Source organism: Haliotis asinina, chromosome 4 (genome assembly GCF_037392515.1).
Source record: "Haliotis asinina isolate JCU_RB_2024 chromosome 4, JCU_Hal_asi_v2, whole genome shotgun sequence".
Lineage (NCBI taxonomy): Eukaryota > Metazoa > Mollusca > Gastropoda > Lepetellida > Haliotidae > Haliotis > Haliotis asinina.
This window is the reverse complement of record NC_090283.1, coordinates 20,260,651-20,282,611: the sequence shown is the minus strand read 5'-3', so window position 1 is coordinate 20,282,611 and position 21,961 is coordinate 20,260,651. Positions and strand designations below refer to the sequence as shown.

Sequence of the window (21,961 nt, the reverse complement as noted above, 5' to 3'; positions counted from 1 at the left end):
TCTCTCTCGTGGCACAATGCCATTATCATCGTTATACCAAAGCCTGGCTGGGATCACACTGATCCCTCAAACTACCGTCCTGTATCGCTAACTAGCTGTGTTATCAAACCATTGAATGCATGGAATCAACATTCTATTAACTTGGTACTTGGAGACCAATAACCTTTTTAGTGTCCTCCAACGTGGTCTCTGAAGGAACCGAAGTACATCTGACCATCTAGTACGTCTTGAATCATGTTTATAAAAAAGTCCATTGCCAACAAACAACGTGCTGTGTCTACCATCTTCGACTTAGAGAAATCATATGATACAATGTGGAAACATGTTGTCTTAAAAGATTTACATGAATTTGAACTGGTGGGCAGATTTCCTTAGTTCATATCCCAGATTTTAAACAACAGAAAAGTGCGGGTGGGTTACACATTGTCTATTTCCACCATGACTAGATGCGTCCTTCAAGGCACCATCCTGTCTGTCATCCTTTTCAGCATCAAAATTTACAGCCTCACGGAACATTTAATTTGTTGAGTTCATGGGTCCCATTTCGTAGATGATTTTAATATTTTATGCCGTGGTAAGAATACGCAATAGACAGGCAGCTACAAATGTGCCTTAACAAACTCCAAAGATGGCCCAATGAAAACGGTTTTAAGTTTTCAAAATCAAAAGCAAATTGCATTCACTTTTGCTGTAAACACAAACCACACAAGAATCCAGACCAATCTTTAGATTGTACGCCTATCAAGGTTGCAGAAGACGATAAATTCCTGAGAATCGTTTTTGATCGTCACTTGACATCCTTGCCTCACATCAAATATTTGAAAACAAAGTGTTTGACGACCCTCGACTTAATAAAAGTCGTTTCCAATACAGCGTAGGGTGGGAATCAGATTTCTATCCTTTACCTGTGCAGATCATTGATTCGCTCTTAACTCTTAAAAGCAACCTAGAAGACTTAGATTCTATCCACCATCAAGGCCTATCATAAATGGTAGTTTTGTAAAGAGAATAACGAATTACTTGCTTTTGTATTTGATGCTGTGACATTTTCTGTTTTTAAAATGGTAGTGAAACGAAAATCTGTTTTTGAAACAAAACCTCTTTTTGATCTAATAAATGCAAACTTGATCTCGACACTACATGGAATAATGACGATGTGACGTAAAGCCCAGCTCAACACAACTCATGGATGGAAGATTGTTAGCAGTGTTAGAGCTCTATGATGGCCTTGGTAAACACATAGGGTCTGAAGCAGACAATCCAGTGGCTGTTACCATAACAGGGCATAAATTTATGAATCACTATGAAATAGTGATGATCCTGCCCCACCGGGGACACCCGTCATAAACATGTGTTAAGTATAGTCATTTGTTCACCTGAACTAATTCGGGAAAATATTGTTTAAGACAAAACACGGAATTGTATCGGATATACATATTTTGTCATTGGTGCATCAAATTTTGAAATGTCTAGCAGAAAACTTCACTGAGACCTTGAATGTTGTCACTTTCATCAAACAACTTCTGATCAATGACTCTCTTTAAAATCTTGAAAAAAGCTCTCTCGATTGTACCTAAGATTGTTGGAAAGTCGTGTAGTTATTATGGTCACATTGAATCTTTATGCTTAGGTCTAAATACGAAATAGCCTGACGCGGTCTCAGTTGTATCATTAGTTTTCAAGGTCAGGTGAGGCAAAATCAGTGGAGGGCAATTGATGGTTATAAAATTTGGCTCGGATATCTAATGGTAGTACCGCTTGAATCTCCCTTTAATATTTGTTAACTGTCTAGGTCACCTACTGGGGTTCCCGTTGGAATGATGCCCGTAACCTATGCTATTTGGCTCAGTCAAAAGACTGGAGAATCGCCGAAATGTCCCAGTGACCAATGTAACCTGCATCAACACGACGGATTTTATTGGGTATCATTTAACACGGATTCTTTGGTTTATCTTGACAAAGTTTGAATATTGTTAAACCTATATAAATTGGCTCAACCAGCTAACGGAGATTCCGTTGGAATGGTGGTCGTACCCTTTGTCATTTGGCACAATCATCTAGGGAGCACTGCTGCAATTTCCACGTAATCTAGGTTATTTGACTCATCCACCTGACATGACTCCCGCTGCAATGGTCACTTTAGGCTTTGTCATTTGGCTCAACCATCTAATGCAAGAGTCACTACAATGTCCCCCTAACCGATGTAGATTGGGTCAACATCATGACTTTTGTTTGGTGTCCATGTACACTATTTAACTCGTTAAGACTGAATAATTTTACCTAATGCAACTTCCCGTGCTGCTTGATAAGATAAAAGGAACAGAGATAATTACATTACATCTTGAATTCCAGATGCTTCCCACTGATACAAGTTACTTTTTGACCAGTCACACGACTGGAGTGGTCAAGTGGAATTATTTTGAACCTATGTTGTAGTTGTCATTAACATTGGGAAACTGAAAGATTAAACTTCTTATATTGATACTTTTGTTTGGGTAATAAGAACTAATACATACTGAAACATTTTCAATGGCTTTTCACACTCGAAACCATGATTAATCATTATACATACATTTGAACTGTATCCAACCACATAGACATCAATACAGCTCAGTCGATATAAGCACCCTTACCTTTTCCATATATTTTGTATTTTCCACAAGAATGTATATACCTGTATAATGAAAACACATTCGTATCCTGTCCTATCCTATAATTGACATTTGTCATAAACACATGCCCACGCCAGCCAGTTGTAAATATATAAGAGCACGGGAACATATCGTACAAGAAAAGAGGGAATGAATGTCACTGATGCGTAAATTTGGAAATATCCAGTAACTGTGCACCACAAACTTTACGATAGATTTTGTGATATCTTTACCTAGGCCTAGACTATTGAAACCTTAGTCAAACAACGTTTGAACTGTAGCTCTTAAGATGTATTTTGATCAGTTGTATCCGTCTAGTACTCAGTACATTTACTTATCTTCAGAGAAATGTCTTGGTCGAAATGGTTTCTTATTCAATAGCGTTCTTCAAGAGGTATAACCTGACTGGCAGATAGGTATAACATATAATTCTTAAACATTTATCGTTATATTGTTTATTTTTCTTTGTGCATAATTATGTATACCTAGATTACAAATTTGTTTATGTAAGAATGATAGTGCAAGCACCGTGTGAAATACATGGGACCGTCGGAATAAAAGTACATGTAATTCAGGCGCTCACATTTCAATTTCTTCACTTCCCCAAGAAGGTAAACAGAATCAACCGGTGTCATTTCATAGGTAAATTCTTCGGTTAAGTAGTTTACTACAGGGGTCTAAAATGAAATACAGGGAATGACAATATGTTCCACTGTAGATTTTCTACCGTAGGAGATATCTGTCTTATGTAGAAGCGATGCTATGCAGACAGTATGGCAAAGTAATACAAGCAATCACTGCCCAGCCCGCGTTAATGTGTCTCAGTTGATAATTTGTATTACGCAGATTGATTTGATCTTTGAACCAGGTTAGATTTGATCATCAGCAAGCCATGCTTGCTGTATGAGGCATCTCGCCAGGATATAAATGGTAGTGGGTAGTTGTAATGCCTCACATTTTGATATAAATGGTAGTGGGTAGTTGTAATGCCTCACACTTTGATATTCTAGATGTTTTACAAACCCTTGTCGACATACCTAATTTATAGTTTATACTATATTATACATTGTTAATATGTTAACTCTTTTAGTCGCAATATGGCTGAAATATTACCGATGTAACTTTAAATTTTAACACACTCACTCACTGTATATATCTATGTGTTTGGTAGAGTTTTTCACTATGCAGCTACTTGTTATTTCATTCTATGGCAATCTGCTATAGGTTATATACATACAGCCATTTGTTACAAATCTTGTGTCATTATATAGCTGTTTCCAAGCCTTTTCATTATATAGCTATCTCTTTTTATGGGTTTTTGTTACATACAGCTATTTGTTACCAATTTTGGGTCATTATATGGCTGTTTCCTCGCCTTTTCATTATAAAGCTATCTGTTTCGTAGGTTATTTATATACAGCTATTTTTTACCAAATTTGTGTCAGTATGTAGCTGTTTCCTCGACTCATTATATAGCTATCTGTTTCCACGTTCATTGTATTGCTGGATATATTTATATATGTTTTTATTTTATTGCATATACCTGATGAAAGATTATACTCCAAAATGTTGTTAACGAAGTAAAGGAGTTGCTATCCACAAGTTCGTGTCTTTGCGTGTATTGCTTCCCTATCCAAAGACCATATTTTACCAGCTGATACTCTCTATTCCATTTCAAAATGAACACGGTGACATCATTGCTGAAACTGGCATCACGGACACTTTGTACATCTTTACTTACTAATACTTTTTCATGTTTGAAGTGTTCATTCAAAACTATGAATTGTTAATGACTCTGTCCTTCGGTTGAAGTGGTATAAATGATTAATCCTTCTGACTAGATATTCAAATACAACTTCATTCAAAGGAACTTTGTTTCTGTGCAGATAGTGGTTAGGTTTATTATTGTCATTCATATAATAGTTAGAATATTATTGATAACGTTGAAACACAAGAATGTATGTATCTCTTCTGGATGATAGAATGACTGTATTGCTTGTGTTTTTCGTGGATGGAATAAGAACCTGTTTTTCGACTGTTTCATTGTGTTTATGGCTGTGTTTGACCCTCATGGTAAGCACACATTCTTTGTGTTACATGGCTGTGCACATTTTAGTATATCTATTACATTGTCTTTCTATTTACTCACAATATATCTATTGTGGAAGTGTAAATTATTAAAATTTGCTGGGGTGTCTGGGGTGAACTCGGTCACCCAGGACTCCGCAGAGCTCTAGTAGAGGAATGGAATGCGTTTACGCATGTTTTCTTCATTAGCTTGAAAAGGGCATGTGAGGAAGGTGTGCGGTACACAAGATAATGAATGATGGGGTGCTTCAGGTTTGTCTTTTTCATTTTGGGGACTTTGAAAACTGAAATGAGAATTTGAAAATTTGCCAAGTGTAATTCAGATCATCTACTTAAAACTTGGTAGAATTACACGTGACCCAGGATTCTGCAGATCTCTGATACAGGGATGGATTGCGATTACACACACTTCCTTTATCGGCTTGATGAGGAGCATGGGAACAAGAGCCACCCGTGTCTTGGACACTCGAAAAAGTACACAAGATATTGGCTGACCGAATGTTTCATGTTTGTCATATTCATTTTGGAGGCTTTGTCTATGCAACTCATGTTTGTTAGTGCTGTTTGAACTTTCTGTCTGTATCCCTTGTATAGCTAAGTTTTACTAAATTTTATCTCTTATGGTAAATTGTTAGCATATGATTTTAATTTGGTGTGCTTTAGTTACAACAAGTCTGTGATAATCTAGTAATTTTTCTGCCCTTCGTTGACAGGGTTTCATGAATGAAATGTATTTATTATGACTTTAGGACTAGCTTTAGTCACGATATTGCCGATGCGACTTAAAATGACTGACTGTCTGAATGTCACGATGTGTGACATTTTTCACGGCACTCAACAGTATGGTGACACTCTTAGTTATTTTTATTTCTGAGAACCAACTTTTAATATCTTCAGTGCATCTATTTACGCTACACCTTAGAACCTTACGAACTATCTTTAAGCAAACTATAATGACGTCATAGGCCTAAGTCTAAGTTAACTTTCGTACAATGTTAAAGAATGGGAGTTAAGGTTAACCTTGGTTAAGATTGCTTTGGGAGAAAAAAGCAACTGATTAGCATTGTCATTGATACTTTTCTCCTCATGTGCAGGGAAGATAACTGTCCATTCTTTGGGATGTATTCTCTGGGGTATATCCGAAATGTCATAACTGAATTATTAACCAGCAGGAACGTATAGCTGTACACAATGAAGGTGCTTTCTTGCTTGTACCAGAAGGTCAAAAATGGTCATTACTGCTGTCCACCAGGTGGTGTTGAAGCCAGTACCTCGTATGCCTGACACCTCCAGGGTACAGATTGAATCAGTCATTGGATGTTTTGGTGTGGAATCCTTCTCCATTCCGCCTGCAGCAAGTGGAATAACTGTCGAAGATTCTCTTGTGGATTACGACTTCAAAGTACCCGTCTATCGATCTGATCCCAACGGTGTTCGATTGGGTTGAGATCCGGGGATCTGGAGGACCAGGGGAGGGTATTGATGTTGTTATTGGCCAGGTACTCCACGGTGGCACATGCTGTGTGCGGTCTGGCGTTGCCCAGTTGGGAGAGCGGCCGATGATGGTCAACAAGGTGAAGGACGTGCGGACGGAGAATCTGGTCGATGTATCAACTGTACGTCAGATTGCCTTGGACAAGCACAAGTTGCGATCTGCGGGTGTATGAGATCGCTCGTGCCCACCCACCCCCCACCCCCCACCCCCTTCCATACACACACACACACACACACACACACACACACACACACACACACACACACACACCATAACAGTACCCCCACCGAATCTGTCCATCTGTCTGATGCATTTAGGAGCAAAATGTATGTGACGTCGTATGTAGACATGGTCTCTACCATTACGTCGCCTGAGGAGATAACAGGATTCATCGCGAAACCAAACCAAAACCAAACTTTGCCAGGTTCCATGGCACCATCTCACTCGTCGACGTCGATGGAGTCGTGTCAAGAAGGGGGCAACGTTTAGACGTTTGGCACGTATTCCTACTTCTCGGAGACGGTTCCTGATTGTCTGATCGGACTCCAAACTGTTCTTGAGCTGTGTCCCGGGCGATACGATGACGGTCACGTAGGTGGGTTACCCGGATGTACCAATCTTGGGCAGGTGTGGTGACTCTAGGTCTTCCTGATATTGGACGCTCATTCGTCGAATTTGTTTGGCGAAATCGATTCTACAATCGAGTTACTGTGCTGGGATGAACGTTGAAGATCCTTGCCACCTCAGTCTTTGTTTGATTCGCCAGCTTGCAATTGTCCAATTGCCTGATTTCGATCGGCAGCTATGAAACGTCACATTTTCGTGTACAGTACTTGCAAAGATCGTAGATGAAATTGTGAGATATCTAAATTTCATTTTGGGTTTCCCTTTTTGAAGAGTGTATCTGGCTGTTCGTCTATGACACGCGCCTCTCTTCTCGATCAGTAGGTTGTCTCGTGTCGTAGAGGTGACCAACAGCATCGGTAGACACGCTCGCTGACTTACTGGCACATGCAGTGATATCCCAACTCCGACCGGGTTCGATTCCACACACTGGAATATGTGTAAAGCCCATTTCTGGTGTCTCCCGACGTAATATTGCTGGGATATCGCTAAAAGCCCCACAAAACTAAACTAACAGACTCCAACAGAAACCATCTTGACAGCCATCCATACACAGTATAATGATAGGTTGAATGGAACTGGCACTTCAGTACCATGCACAAACAACCAACAGTTAAATGTGTATGAAGTTTCCTCTTCATTGCACAACTCCTATGACATAGGAAGGCGTTGATGTTTCAGTTCATAATTTGCATCTTGGCATTGATTTGCTCCTTTTGATTCTTGGTGCTTTGAGCCTTTCGCATACTTGAGTTTGTTGTTTTTAATTTTTTTATTTTAGAATATTTAGTGGTGGGTCAGGTAGTGTTGTTACCATGTCCTGGCAGTTACTTTACACAACTGCGCAGATGATGTTCGTGCATCACCGGATAGTCTGGTCTACACTCGCCAATTTTCAGACCGCCATATAAAGCTGAACTAAGGTTGAGTGTGGCGTAAAACTAAACTCACTCACTGTTTCGTAGTGTCCAATATTGAAGGTTTTACATTTTTAACTATCATCTTAGTAATAGTTTGATATGAGGGAAATATATGAGAGTACCTACTGTGGCGTATGATGGCCAAGTGTAATGCATTAGTGCTCAGCTGTAAATCTGATTATGATTATGATACTCTTCATCACGAAGGATCGTAAAACAGTCAGTTCGGTATCAATGCATAAGTACAGAACACACTGCATCATGAAGGATCGTAAAACAGTCAGGTAGGTATCAATGTATAAGTACAGAACACACTGCATCATGAAGGATCGTAAAACAGTCAGGTAGGTATCAATGTATAAGTACAGAACACACTGCATCATGAAGGATCGTAAAACAGTCAGTTCGGTATCAATGCATAAGTACAGAACACACTGCATCATGAAGGATCGTAAAACAGTCAGTTCGGTATCAATGTATAAGTACAGAACACACTGCATCACGAAGGATCGTAAAACAGTCAGTTCGGTATCAATGCATAAGTACAGAACACACTGCATCACGAAGGATTGTAAAACAGTCAGTTCGGTATCAATGCATAAGTACAGAACACACTGCATCACGAAGGATCGTAAAACAGTCAGTTCGGTATCAATGCATAAGTACAGAACACACTGCATCATGAAGGATCGTAAAACAGTCAGGTAGGTATCAATGTATAAGTACAGAACACACTGCATCACGAAGGATCGTAAAACAGTCAGTTCGGTGTCAATGTATAAGTACAGAACACACTGCATCATGAAGGATCGTAAAACAGTCAGTTCGGTATCAATGCATAAGTACAGAACACACTGCATCATGAAGGATCGTAAAACAGTCAGTTCGGTATCAATGTATAAGTACAGAACACACTGCATCATGAAGGATCGTAAAACAGTCAGTTCGGTATCAATGTATAAGTACAGAACACACTGCATCATGAAGGATCGTAAAACAGTCAGTTCGGTATCAATGTATAAGTACAGAACACACTGCATCATGAAGGATCGTAAAACAGTCAGTTCGGTATCAATGCATAAGTACAGAACACACTGCATCATGAAGGATCGTAAAACAGTCAGTTCGGTATCAATGTAGAATCGAACCTAGGTCTTCGGCGTGACGAGCGAACGCCTTGAACAAATGCTTCCCTTCCGCCCCTGACTCTCACTTACAAAACCAAGGATACTCTCCCCTCACCATATACTTACTTGCACAACATGTATGACCAATGCTGCATCGTTAGAGAATGACTTCATCGTGTCTGCAATGTCAGCCAAGCAGGCGGATTATAACTTGCTTAACTTCCATTAAATTTATTAGACCCGTTTGGGTTTCTCGTCATTTTTTCACTCAACTGAGAAGTCCTTCATGAATGTTATTTATATTTAACGCAGGGAAGTGAAAGGCATCAGGTGTTGTTTTACCTGCAATAGAAACGTGGCTGGGTAACCAACAGTGATCAAATTAGCACTGGTCAGATGTAAGACCGATATCGAGAATCGGGCGATAATTCAATGAAACCTTTTATGAGCCTGGAGATTTAATAAGGAATCACAGACAACACTGCCCGGATTGAATGTACTTTGGGGAAATATTTCAATGATTAAAATGAACATATTTAAGTCCCAGTTATGCATACCGTTGCTGATAAATAGCTTGCTTGAAGCATAATGTTTTCAACTGGTATCTTCTGTGTCTGCCTCTGGCTTGCCTCTTTGCCAATGAGGTATGGTCTTTAAGAGGTGTGATGCAACGGAGTCAAGATCAACATCTGCTCCTGTGACATGAAGTTCCCCTCAGGTAGAACCAGCTTTAGTTTACATTTAAATACTGATAAGAAGGAACAATATTTTTGAATAATTCCTGGAGTACATGGGTTTGGTTTTACTGTAGTAATATTTGTGTATATTTGTTTGATGGGACGTTGTTTTTATAGAAGGCTACCCTTCCTCCACTTGCACTCCTGCTGGGGACAGTGTGTCAAGCTTTTCTGGTGACTTAGATTCAGTTTTTGCAAGCGATTTTAGAAGGCTTCACCATATCTAATGGAACTGTATCCTAGCTTCTAAGAGTTATCTGAACAAATAAAGAAGGGTAATCTGATCCCGACTCAAGAGTTTGACATGAACTGAAGCGAGGCTAGTGCTTAGCCTTGGCAAATCAAACGTTGTGTGAGCCCTAAGATCTTGGCCAATTTGATGGACCAGATGTAATTAAACTACCGTACAGTTAAATCTAATTTGTAGAAACAAAAGAAACAACAGGTTTAAACCCAAGCAGAAAACATTCACCAAAAGGCAACATTGTCCCGATAACGACACAGCTGTCTGAAAACTTCGAACCAATCATGAATCTAACTGTGTGGGATTCCTCAGAATGCATGAACATGGCTGTGGAATATGTACCGATGTTGGACAGAGCAATAACTCCAACACCAAACGAATATGCCAAAACATTCATATGTTGCCTTCAGTTGCTCTAATCAGCCAACATTTGTACTTATATTTCTGCTTTGGCCATGATTGGCGTGTACCATTCAGCTTGGTCCAATCAGCCAACATTTGTACTTATATTTCTGCTTTGGCCATGATTGGCGGGTACCATTTAGCTTGGTCCAATCAGCCAACATTTGTACTTATATTTCTGCTTTGGCCATGATTGGCGTGTACCATTTAGCTTGGTGTGCTCACATTCTCATGAACATCCTAAACTCTAACATTGCATGTCAGTTATGACGGATACACAGAGCTCACTGTTGAATCATAATTATGATGTTGATTTTCAGTATTCACATGTTCAGATCCTAGAAAGTATGCAGTGGAGCATGTTAACCTTACATGCAATATTTTCCAGGTTTGGTTTTCTCTCTGAAACATTGTACGGTATAGTGTTCTGGTGTCAATTATTTACGCGTTAACAACAGCAAAAATCTCCCAAAACCCAAGTGGTGTCTGCTTCGTATACATATAAGTGGTTACAACAACAGCTTTTGGCTCGCATGAAAGGTTAACGTTTCTAAAAATGCTCTATAGGTATAACATGCTTGTTATGTCACAGAGAACCGATCGGCGTTTCAGTTGACTCACTGCTTCTTGAGTACTTGACGTGATGTCAAAAAGAAAATAGCAGATTTCTATTGTAGTATGATAAATAATGCACATGCTGCTGCAAACATTTTCAGAGAGATCTTATTCCGACTTTGTTGTCATGGGCTCAGTTTAGTCAACCGCATCGTGTTTGATGTTTTGCATGTTCTGACGGCACGTCTCTCTGCTTGAACATTCATTTTCACGATGGCTCCTGTCAACAAGACGTCTGGCAATGTGCTCGCCATTGTAGTGCTATATCTTGGCATCTCCAACCTGCACGACACACGGGGTGAGTATATCATGACGGATGTAGCATAAATTTGTTAAACGTTTATAATTACTGAGACGTTGTTACATAATCAATTATGATATTATATTACGTCAATGTTCAACGTTGAAGGGCATTTAAACTTGGTTTGCGTTAAGGAAAGGAAGAGTTATTCACAATAATGTAGTTGACATCCCTAAATCTTGCTTTTGTAGAATCAATTCTATTTGACATTATTTGTTATGTCAACATTTGTAAAAGATGTGTGAGTTAAGGTATTTGAAGGTTAGTGAAGCTGGTGAGGACTTTGGTCGCAATATTCCGTATGATCCCATGGATATGAAATGGATTTGAATGGATGGATGGATTTGAATGGATGGATGGATTTGAATGGATGGATGGATTTGAATGGATGGATGGATTTGAATGATTATTAGGTTGATCAAAACGTTAGATCCACATATACATTTTATAGTGGAAAATCAAATGAAACTGGAAGTCATGTGGATACCTTTTAGAATAACTTTTGCAAAGAGATAGGTATTGATCCCTTAATTGGAACAATACGTCATTAAAGAAATCTTATGAAATCAGTGAGAAATCTTTACCTATTTTAAAACTCATGTCTTTTTGCTTTGATAATAAATTAAAGTATGTCTATCAGTATCATGACACATTATCTATTTATTATTTATTATTATCTATTGATAAAATTGCCCGGCATGGGCGACATCAGATTCATCCATGTCTTTGGTTGTGTTAAGTTCTGGATCAATATATGAAAACCGTTTAATATTTCTTCACCAAAACATATATAGCTGACGTTTACAAGACAAGTGTTAACGGGGTTGATGAGAATATCGATGCCTTTGTCCGGCTTTCTGTTTTACAACTAGGGGCAGTGGAGTAGCCTATTGGTTGAAATGTGTGTTCGTCACGTTGAAGACCGAGGTTCGATTCCACACATTCTACCCATGAATGTAGAATGGGTGTCTTGTGTGATGGAAGTTACAGATGCTGTACTACCACGAAAACATTCTGAAGGAGACTTACACAAAACATATGATCACAGCTCAACAGAACAGGTCAAAACAAATGTCTTAGCGTAAGAATCCACATTCCTGATTTGGCGGACGTCGGGGCTAGGTGATTTCCCATGATGATGCGATCATACTCATACAAATCATTTCTTAATAACACTTTCTTTTTTCTCAGTTATTACTTTATATTTAAGGTTCAAACCAATATGCATTGGTATTATAATTCATATTTATTTTGGGGATGTAAAGAAAGGAGAATTGGGCTCTTAAACCTAATTATAATGTCTGCAAAACAATTCATCTTTGCAAAGAGACGTTTAAAATCTATCCCTACCATACACGGACTAAAGCGACATCTAAATATCATATACCAGTTAATGCATGTGCAGCATACGTAATACACAATACACGAGTTTGGGGACCTTTTGGCCTTCATGTCATAACTGTAAAACTACTCTTCCATCCCTTGCTGTCATATGAAAATGTCTTAACAGTGAAAAAATCACACTATGCATGTTACCCATTCAGTGTTCTTAATGTGGAAATATATTGTATACAATAATATATTATATGTACATATATCTCAAATTATTCACTTGATTGTGTCTATAGTCATGTAGTACCTGTACCTTTCAAATAAAAAATAGTGATACAAAATATTATGTAGGAACACACAAATGCTCATGATAGGTGTTAGGGGCAAAATTGTTTTGTGACATCTGCCCGGGATGCTGTCCTGGTTGTATAACTCAAACCAGGACACGTCCATCCTGAGGAATATGTCGTAGTCGACGGTATGAAACATCTGAAATGCAATAACTTAGTTTTAGTCCGATTTATCAATACTCCGCCATATCAGAGTGGGGGAATTTAGAGATGGGTTCAGCACATGTTTACATGTGGGCAATCCAACACGAGTCTTTTTTAACTTTAGAAAGTTTTAACTGCCTAGCTGCCCCACCATCCTGCCACATCACCCTTATCAGACACGCGTGTTGTCTTGTTATTAGTGGCTGGTGATACGAGTGTGTGTGGTACTCTTTGTATCCACAAATGATTTCCTTCTACTAAGACAGGATTTGATATTAACGTAGCTACAGGAATGAATGAGTTCTTTTACTCCAACTCGAACAATGATTTAAGAAGCAATGTGAATGTGTATGTCAATGTGTCTGCGAATGTCTGTGTGTATGACTGTGTTTGTGTATTGTGTCTGTGTGTATGACTGTGTCTGTGTATTGTGTCTGTGTGAGCCTCCACCTTTCTCCTGGTCTCTTCACATTTCCCTTGCAGGTGAAAATATTTCAAATGGGAAAGAGGCAAAACAAAGCAGTACCTGGGAAAGTAATTATGCTGGCCATGCTCTCAATATATCGTATTTAAGAGACGGAGCAATGACATTCAACGGCAACCCGTCATGGTGGGAGGTGGACCTAAGGGGTTACTTCACTATCAGCTACATCACCGTCACAGCAAGAAACCAAAGCGCAGCAAGTACATACATATATATATATATATAGTCAGTGTCAGTCCATATCCTATTCACCATCTGTATTGTAGTTGTAATGATACATTTCGGAGAATAGTCACTTTTTTATTTGAAAACACTTAAGATAGTTTGTTAAAATGACACAACGCAATACCATTTAAAGAAACCAGTTTGTACCACCTAAGAAACATAGATTATGTGTAACACCTACCCTGAACTCTATGTTTTCAGATTCCAATTTGACAAATGCAACCGTGGAGGTGATGGACAAAGACGTCAGTCTCTGCTCTGATGTCCAGGTGGTGTTGTGTGGAAATGTGCCAAGCGTCGTTTCTGCTGGGGAGAAGTTCACCTTCACTTGCAACGCCACCTTCCCCGTCCGCTTTATCCGAGTCTCAAGGCGATCCACACGTGACGTATTCCTTACAATCGGACATGTTGACGTGCAAGGGAAAAGGACCGTGAAGCCATGTTGTGAGTAAACCATTGACTGAAACCTCTGAATCATAACATCTTATATATATATACGACCTTAGTAAGAGCTGATATGTCTTAGCTTTGTGCAAGGATGACACAAACACCTCTGATCCTAAGAGACCATTGAATGGATCTGTTCGTCAGTGACGGCGACTTTGATGTTATAATCAAATGGTACATGGCTATCGTGCCACCCGATCTTGATTATTTACGTGCTATAACATTGGAGTTTAACGTTTAATTACTAGAACTTACTATGTTTCTAGGGCTGTATGGACCCATGTTAGCTCTGTCTAGAAAGATGATCTTGTTGTGTCGTGTCACTGTGTCCCTATGACCAGGACCGTCAGTCAGCTGACTGGCACGTTGAAGAACATCCATTCACAAATGGATTAAAAGCATCTTTTGTGGCATACTACAAACCGCCTCGCCTAAGAGTAATAAGATGCCTGAGCAATCCTTGAGTATGGGTGATGAAATCCCGTCCATACTATAAAAATAATGTATCGTCCATAGGTTCACATTACACCTCGTCGCCGAACGTGAAGGTGTCCGAGCCGTTCCTGGCCACCTCAGCAGTGACAGTCGGCGACTGTGGCATCGTTTGTAACCAGCATCATTCATGCATCGACTTGATGTGTAATTTATTGCAAGAAAATTTATCGGACAAATGGTCAACAGTGATTTATCGACCGGCTTGGAAAAAGTCAAGATTCATCATGACGCCCCATGCACGTGTAGGAGCCTCCCATGTAGTATTGTGTTTGAGTGTGGTGATATCGTGCAATAATGCTGCATACACAAAATGAATGCCATTGTAACGTTCCTCAATGGGTTTTCTTTCTACCAGACTTCAAATTCCAGGTTCCCCTACATGTTTTAAGAGTATATCAAGTTTGTGTTGTTATCACTAACTGTAGTACTACGCAGAGGGTGTTGGCCATTAGAAAGTTTCACCGAGGTAGCTCTGCAACCGCTGAGGCTACACAAATAGGCTCTCTTCATACCACATTTACAGGACTTGCTCAACGTCATCAGTAAAACCGAGGTTGGTGCTGATCGTCTCCGTACCGGATGGCCACGAGTGACTTTCAATCGACGTGTAGAAATAATAATGAAGAACTGGTAGGTGTTATGGGTGGTGACCGATAAACCAATAACCCATGATTAGGTTTAGATGAAGTCTTAAAAGATTGCGTGCAGCAGTATGACATAAGCAGCCAGCAGCCATCATACGGGATAAGTATTTTACTGTGAAAACAGTTAAGGATCTTTTTAACAGTCAGTGCTCATTTAATTATTGTTTTTAAAGGAAATTGATTTTATTGTTGAATTTCGAGGAAATTATTGTTGAAATTCCTGAGAGGGTACGTAAGTCCAAAAACTTTCAAGTCTATGTAAACTTACCAGTCTTTTTTAAACATAGTATTCTTGTTGTTTAAATTTTGGCTAACTTTTCCAACAACTGCCAGCAGCTGAAGGGATGGTGTAAATCCAACTGGAGTACTTATCAAAGGTACTGTAAGTCCCCATGGTCGCTAGTATGGCGAGCTACCTTCTGTTGTTTGTCTAAATGGTGATGATAGGTTTAACTTTCCTTGCTAGTTTTAGTTCAAATTGTGATATTCTAGTTGCTTTATTCTAGTTGCTTTGACGTCACTTCTCTTGATATATGGACACAGAGCACTAAGTGAAACCCGCTGTAGTTTAAGTACAGGTGAAACTGTGTTGACATTGCACCATTCTGTTCATTGTTTGAGTCCTAATTGTGTGATCGGGGAAAGGAGTTTTGTTGCTGTTGACGAAATCGTAGCAATGTGTAAATCATGTTTAGCGTGTCCATGATGTTTTCATTTCATATGAAAAGTCGATTAACTATATCTTAACATCGGATCTGCAATAGACAGCGTCGTACTGTAGTGAATGGGTGAGTTTACCTTTACACCGCGCTCAGCAATATTCCAGCTATGTGTCGGGGGTCTATAAATAGTCGAGTCTAGACCAGATAGTATAGTGATCAACAGCATGAGCATCGACCTGAGCAATTGGGAGCCAATGACATGTGCCAACCAAGTCAGCTGGCCTGACCACCCGATCCCATCCCGTTAGTCACCTCCTCCGACAAGCATTGTTGCCTTTTGTGACAAGCATGGGTTGATGAAGACCTATTCTATGCCTGATCTCCACGGGTCAGAACAGTGACTAAAGGATGGGCATTCACTTATCATGTTGTGAAGCAAGCTTCATACCGAAACATCTGTAATATAAAATCTTTGGAAGGCATTTAGATGTGAAAAGCACAAGAAGTTCAGAAGTGCAGTATCTCTGGTGAGAGGATGAAGGAGCAAGGTTACACTCCGAAACGCTGTGTTATTCACAATGAAGAAGTTGACATCCATTTCTTGTTTGCATTTAAGAAATAACACCAAAATGAAGTTGCTACGGACAAACTGTGTCTGCAAATTATTATTACCGGTTAAGTGGTGTGAAGTCTCAAGGCAGATTCCGGGGCGGTGGGGTAGCCTAGTGGTTAAAGCGTTCGCTCGTCACGCCGAAGACCCGGGTTCGAATCCCCACATGGGTACAATGTGTGAGGCCCATTTTCTGGTGTCCCCCGCCGTGATATTGCTGGAATATTGCTAAAAACGGCGTAAAACCAAACTCACTCACTCACTCAAGGCAGATTCCATTGTAAATCCTGCTCACAAAATGCTTTGGGAAATCTATAAAACAGTGACGATCCTATCTTAGCCAAGTTGGCCATATTTTGTCGATTTCAGATATAAGTAGCTAGATCTGCCAATTGTTTCCATCACAGTTTTTAACGATGTGAAAACAAGAGTAAATAAAACACGCATCCTCCAGAAGAATTGCGGAGCGGTTGATGAAGGACACAGTGGGTCATTGTAAGGTACGGAAAGCATAGGAGGGCCATTACAGTTTCATTATCCCCTACGTAGTGACTTTGAGATAATGTGCAAGGTCACAGCAAAAATATATGACGACATAAAAATTTTAGCGCGATAACTAAAGAAAGATTTGACAATATTTGCTTAACAGGTGTGTTGGGAGGAAGGTTGGAAGGTGTGCGGACACCAAATTGAATTGGCGACCTTCAGATTGATAAAAAATACTGATGTACACATGTAATATGTAATGGCGTTTGTAACAAGAGTGATCCATATGACGAGAAGTGATATGTATAATGATGTATAATCGATATGAAATCTTCAACTGTCCTCTGTGTAACATTTTGTTGGCCGTGTGAAGTTCCGTGGTAGAATAGGCCTTCAGCAACCCATGCTTGCCATAAAAGGCGACTATGCGTGTCGTAAGAGGCGACTAACGGGATCGGGTGGTCAGACTCGCTGACTTGCTTGACACATCTCATCGGTTCCCAATTGCGCAGATCGATGCTCATGTTGTTGATCATTGGATTGTCTGGTCCAGACTCGATAATGTACAGACCGCCGCCATATATATCATGCTATGTCGTAAATGAAGTCTCGTATGAGGCCACACAGTGCCAGGCGTCGCTGACAAAAATGTTTCAAATCTCTGCATTACATGTAAACACGCTAAATCTAATTGTCCAGCATTGAGATAAACTGCCCAAGAACATTTGATGCCACCAATACCAATTTCTATTTTTAAAAATTTCGAGTAAATGATTTACTTTCTCACATACCGCGCACGTGCGTGCCTGCGTGCGTGCGTGCGTGTGTGTGTGTGTGTATGACTCGACATTTGTATATATTATAACCGACTACGTTATCTGCGAAACAAGGTGACGTCACATTTTGTGTGCACACGAACAGATGATGATTTCGGTAAACAAACGTTTCATTCACGTGTGAAATATTGTGCATTTTCAGTTTGCTGAATCAATGGGTAAAATAATCAGTGAGTATATAAAATGCACATAACTCATTGAGGCCGAGAGACGCGCGCGCATGTGCGATTTAGTCCCATTTATGGGAGTCCCATATTTGGCAGTGAGATTATCATTTCTCTTAAGTAGTCCAGTGAGTTGTCCCATATCTGGCAGTGAGATTATCATTTCTCTTAAGTAGGCCAGTGAGTTGTCCCATATCTGGCAGTGAGATTATCATTTCTCTTAAGTAGGCCAGTGAGTTGTCCCATTTCTGGTGGTGCGATTTCCGTGAATCCCTTTTTCTGGCAGTATGTTGTTCACAGCTCTTAACTGATAGGTACTAACTACTACTAAATTACTAATTGGATTTGAGTACGGATTAACTTAATCGATCTATAGCACCTTACCACTAGAGATACATGCAAGTAAAAGAAACATGGATTGCAAGTCATATGAATTTATTATACATATAAAAGCATAACAAAATTTATGATATTTAGAGTTGAGGTCAAAGGGCATATCACATATCACAGCGATAACAGAATAAGCATTGATTCACTTGGAGGGTTGTGCACAGAGTTAAAACCTTAAAAGAACCTGCAAGTACTGCACCACACGCTGACATATACGATGAAAAGTCTCTCTCACAGGTCACATACTCCCGGCAAGGTTGTAAAGGGTGCGGTCGTTTTCCTAAAAATGGGGGCGTTTGGAAAGCTTGTGACAAGCTTCTAGTTGAAGTAGAAATACACCCTATCCAATCCAAAATAAAACAAACAAACAAAAAAACTGTGTTCTTAATCATTAGGTGCGGGGGGTAATTGATAAATGGTGTCAGTTAAGCAGCAAATGGATTAATAAACCCAGTTTCACCTGCGCACATGATTAATTAACCCTATTTCATGTTCACACAGGATTAATTAACCCACTTTCATGTTCACACAGGATTAATTAACCCACTTTCATTTTCACACAGACCAATTAGTTGTATCGTATTGTTGTAACACACAGGCTCCCAATATTTTGACTTTGGACCGAAAATCACTAATATCACCCTTACAAAACTACGTTACACGTGTAGTCAACTGAATTACGATCTTTTCCGTGCTGGTATAATAGATAACCCCAAATGTTCTTGTGGGTATGTTTGTGAAAATTCGTATCATTACCTATTTGACTGTCAGCTATATACTCAACAGAGATCTACCGTAATAGCGAATTTACTCAGTGTTACCAATGTTATGTAAATACTACGAAGAAGGTGTTCTAAGTTGTATAACTTGTACCCAAACTTTTTCTATGTTTAAAACAATTAGTCGTAATTAATCAATGATGGTAGTTGTCCTAATGCAGGCACTGCGATTTCCGTAAGTCCCATTTTTGACAGTGGATTATAACACATCCCCAATTGCGTCACCCGGAGACTGCCAGTTTTGGAATCCTACCAAACCAGTACCATAAAACTAAGCGCATCTTTAGCAAAAATAAATCCGATACACACTTCAAAATGTTTATCACGGCCTGCAAATACTATAATAGAATCCTAAAACAGGCACATCAAACCTCCAAAAGGCAAACTGCAGAAAAATTACGATCGACACAAAAATCTAATCCCAAAACGTTTTGGAATATTTTAAAATCTTTCACAAAAAGCGTGATAATAATGTCACTATTCAGTTAATGAAGCACTTTTTACCAATATAAAAGTATGAATGAGACTGACGAAAGCGATGGGGTAAACATCGACATGACTGAATGTGATATGTTACATAATCCAATTACTGGAATGGATATAACTTGTGCAGTGAAAGCGCTCAACAACATGACTTGAGGTATTGACGGTATACACAATGAATATATAAAACCAACGCTTGATGTTCTCATGCTTGTATATGTTAGATTGTTTAACGGTGTGTTTAACTATGTATATGTACCTGAATCTTGGTCAGTCGGTTACATCAGACCACTCTGTAAGAATAAAGGGTGCTCGTACAATCCTAATAATTACATATAACAAGTGTAAGCTGCTTGGGCAGAGATTTTACTTCCATACTATCGGAGAGGTTACAAAACTTTCACATTCCATTGAACTTATAAGTACAGCACAAGCCGGTTTCCGTGAAGCATATTCTACTTGCAGATGGTGTTTACTTGTATATATACAAGGGTCTTAATAAAGAACTCTATTGTGCTTTCATAGACATTAGCCAGGCCTCTGACACTGTTTGGAGACAGGGCTTATGAACTAAAATGATCAAAAGTAATATAAGCAGCAAATGTTTTAAGATAATTCGTACTATGTATCAACAAATTAAATCGTGTGCAAAACAAGGTAATTCTTCTTCGCCACTCTGTCACTGTCATACTGGCGTTAGACAGGGTGAAAAATTATCTCTGTTCTTATTTGTTCTTTACCTTAACGATCTTGAAACGTTTTTATGTGAACAGTCCCTTTTTATGTAACGGGACTTAGTATTGTAAATTGTTTCATTAAAGAACAGCTTGGCTTGCATATAAAATTATTTGCACTATTGTATGCAGATGACACTGTCTTGCTATCTGAAAGTGCTGAAGAATTACAATTAAGCTTAGACAATTTCACAACATATTGTATATTGTGGAAATTTAAGGTTAACTTAGATAAAACCAAAATTGTAATCTTTTCCAAAAGCTATGTAGAGAACGAACACTTTGATCACTAGGCTACCCCACCATCCCAGGCATCTTGAAATCCCAACTGTCAGCTGAAACTCAATGCATTTCCCCAATTTTATTATATGGGTGAGAGGATTGCGAGTATGAAAATGCAACTATTCTACAAAAAGACCGCACTTGAAAGTATGTAAATATATACTTAAAATACGACAATCTACTCCAAATTTTATGGTTTATGGGGAAGTAATGATTAAAACTAGAATTATAGTGAGTGAGCGAGTTAAGTTTTACGCCGCTTTTAGCAATATTCCAGCAATATCACGGCGGCGGACACCAGAAAATCGGCTTCACACATTGTGCCCATGTGGGGAATCGAACCCGGGTCTTCGGCGTGACGAGCGAACGCCTTAACCACTACGCTACCCCACCGGCCACCAGAATTATAAACTACCGGTGTAAAGTCATTACATAATCACATAAGTTATCTCATACAGTATATAATGTAATGGCTAATGTGTCCACTTGTGTGGACATTCAACGTGATCTTTTAAATATTGTAAAAATATACTTCAAAATGTTGGATTATCATACATATGACGGTCCCAAAGTTTCCCTTCCGCGGTCTGGCTGAAACACTCTGTTAAATACACACTTATAGATCAGTTTAAGCAGTCATGGAATGCCGACCTTCAAAACTCATCAAAAAGTAAGCATTACTCCTTATAAAGAATACCCCCCATCTAGAACCTTATTTAACCAGCCTCCCATTGAAACGTGTTTGGTTAACAAAATTAAGAACATGTAATCACAGATTACCGACTGAAACCGGCAGATGGTGAAATATTGACACAGAAAATAAACCATGTACAGTCTGTAACCACAACGTTATATGTGACGAATTTCATATTTTCCTATCATGCAGAGCTCTAGATGATGTAAGAAAACGTATTCTCCCTAGGTAGTTTTGCAATAATCCCAATATTGATAGATTTGTTTTCCTGATGAAATCTGACTATTATCCTTTCTTCAAAAATTGTCTTATTTAACGCAAATTGTATTATCCCTGTTTTAGTTGTACATCTATATTATATTCACATGCATAACAGCCATTGATGCACATTGTATTCATCGAAAGCATGTATGTTTTCCATATCATTTTGTAGGATTTATGAAAATAAAAAATCCTGAATCCTGTAATCCCCGAGACCTGCTAGGGATATCAGGCGTGAATAGCACTTAGTACTCT

The 21,961-nt window shown here is 39.1% G+C and overlaps 1 protein-coding gene across 1 annotated transcript; it reads left to right on the top strand.

Annotated features, from left to right (window-relative positions):
* The first annotated feature begins 4,748 nt into the window (after nucleotides 1–4,748).
* LOC137280830 (uncharacterized) lies at nucleotides 4,749–14,995 on the top strand. The gene is made up of 4 exons (XM_067812030.1): nucleotides 4,749–4,812; nucleotides 13,514–13,714; nucleotides 13,941–14,183; nucleotides 14,703–14,995. Exons 1-4 carry the CDS (start codon nucleotides 4,749–4,751, stop codon nucleotides 14,993–14,995), a joined length of 801 nt encoding a protein of 266 aa, XP_067668131.1.
* The last annotated feature ends 6,966 nt before the right edge of the window (nucleotides 14,996–21,961 follow it).

What these genes read in the sequence shown, in the direction of transcription:
- LOC137280830 (XM_067812030.1), top strand. Translation starts at nt 4,749, where the DNA reads ATGGCTGTGCACATTTTAGTATATCTATTACATTGTCTTTCTATTTAC. An exon ending in AAGAAACCAAAGCGCAGCAA is followed by an intron (nt 13,715 to 13,940) that starts GTACATACATAT and finishes CTATGTTTTCAG; the next exon opens with ATTCCAATTTGACAAATGCA. An exon ending in AAGGACCGTGAAGCCATGTT is followed by an intron (nt 14,184 to 14,702) that starts GTGAGTAAACCA and finishes TATCGTCCATAG; the next exon opens with GTTCACATTACACCTCGTCG.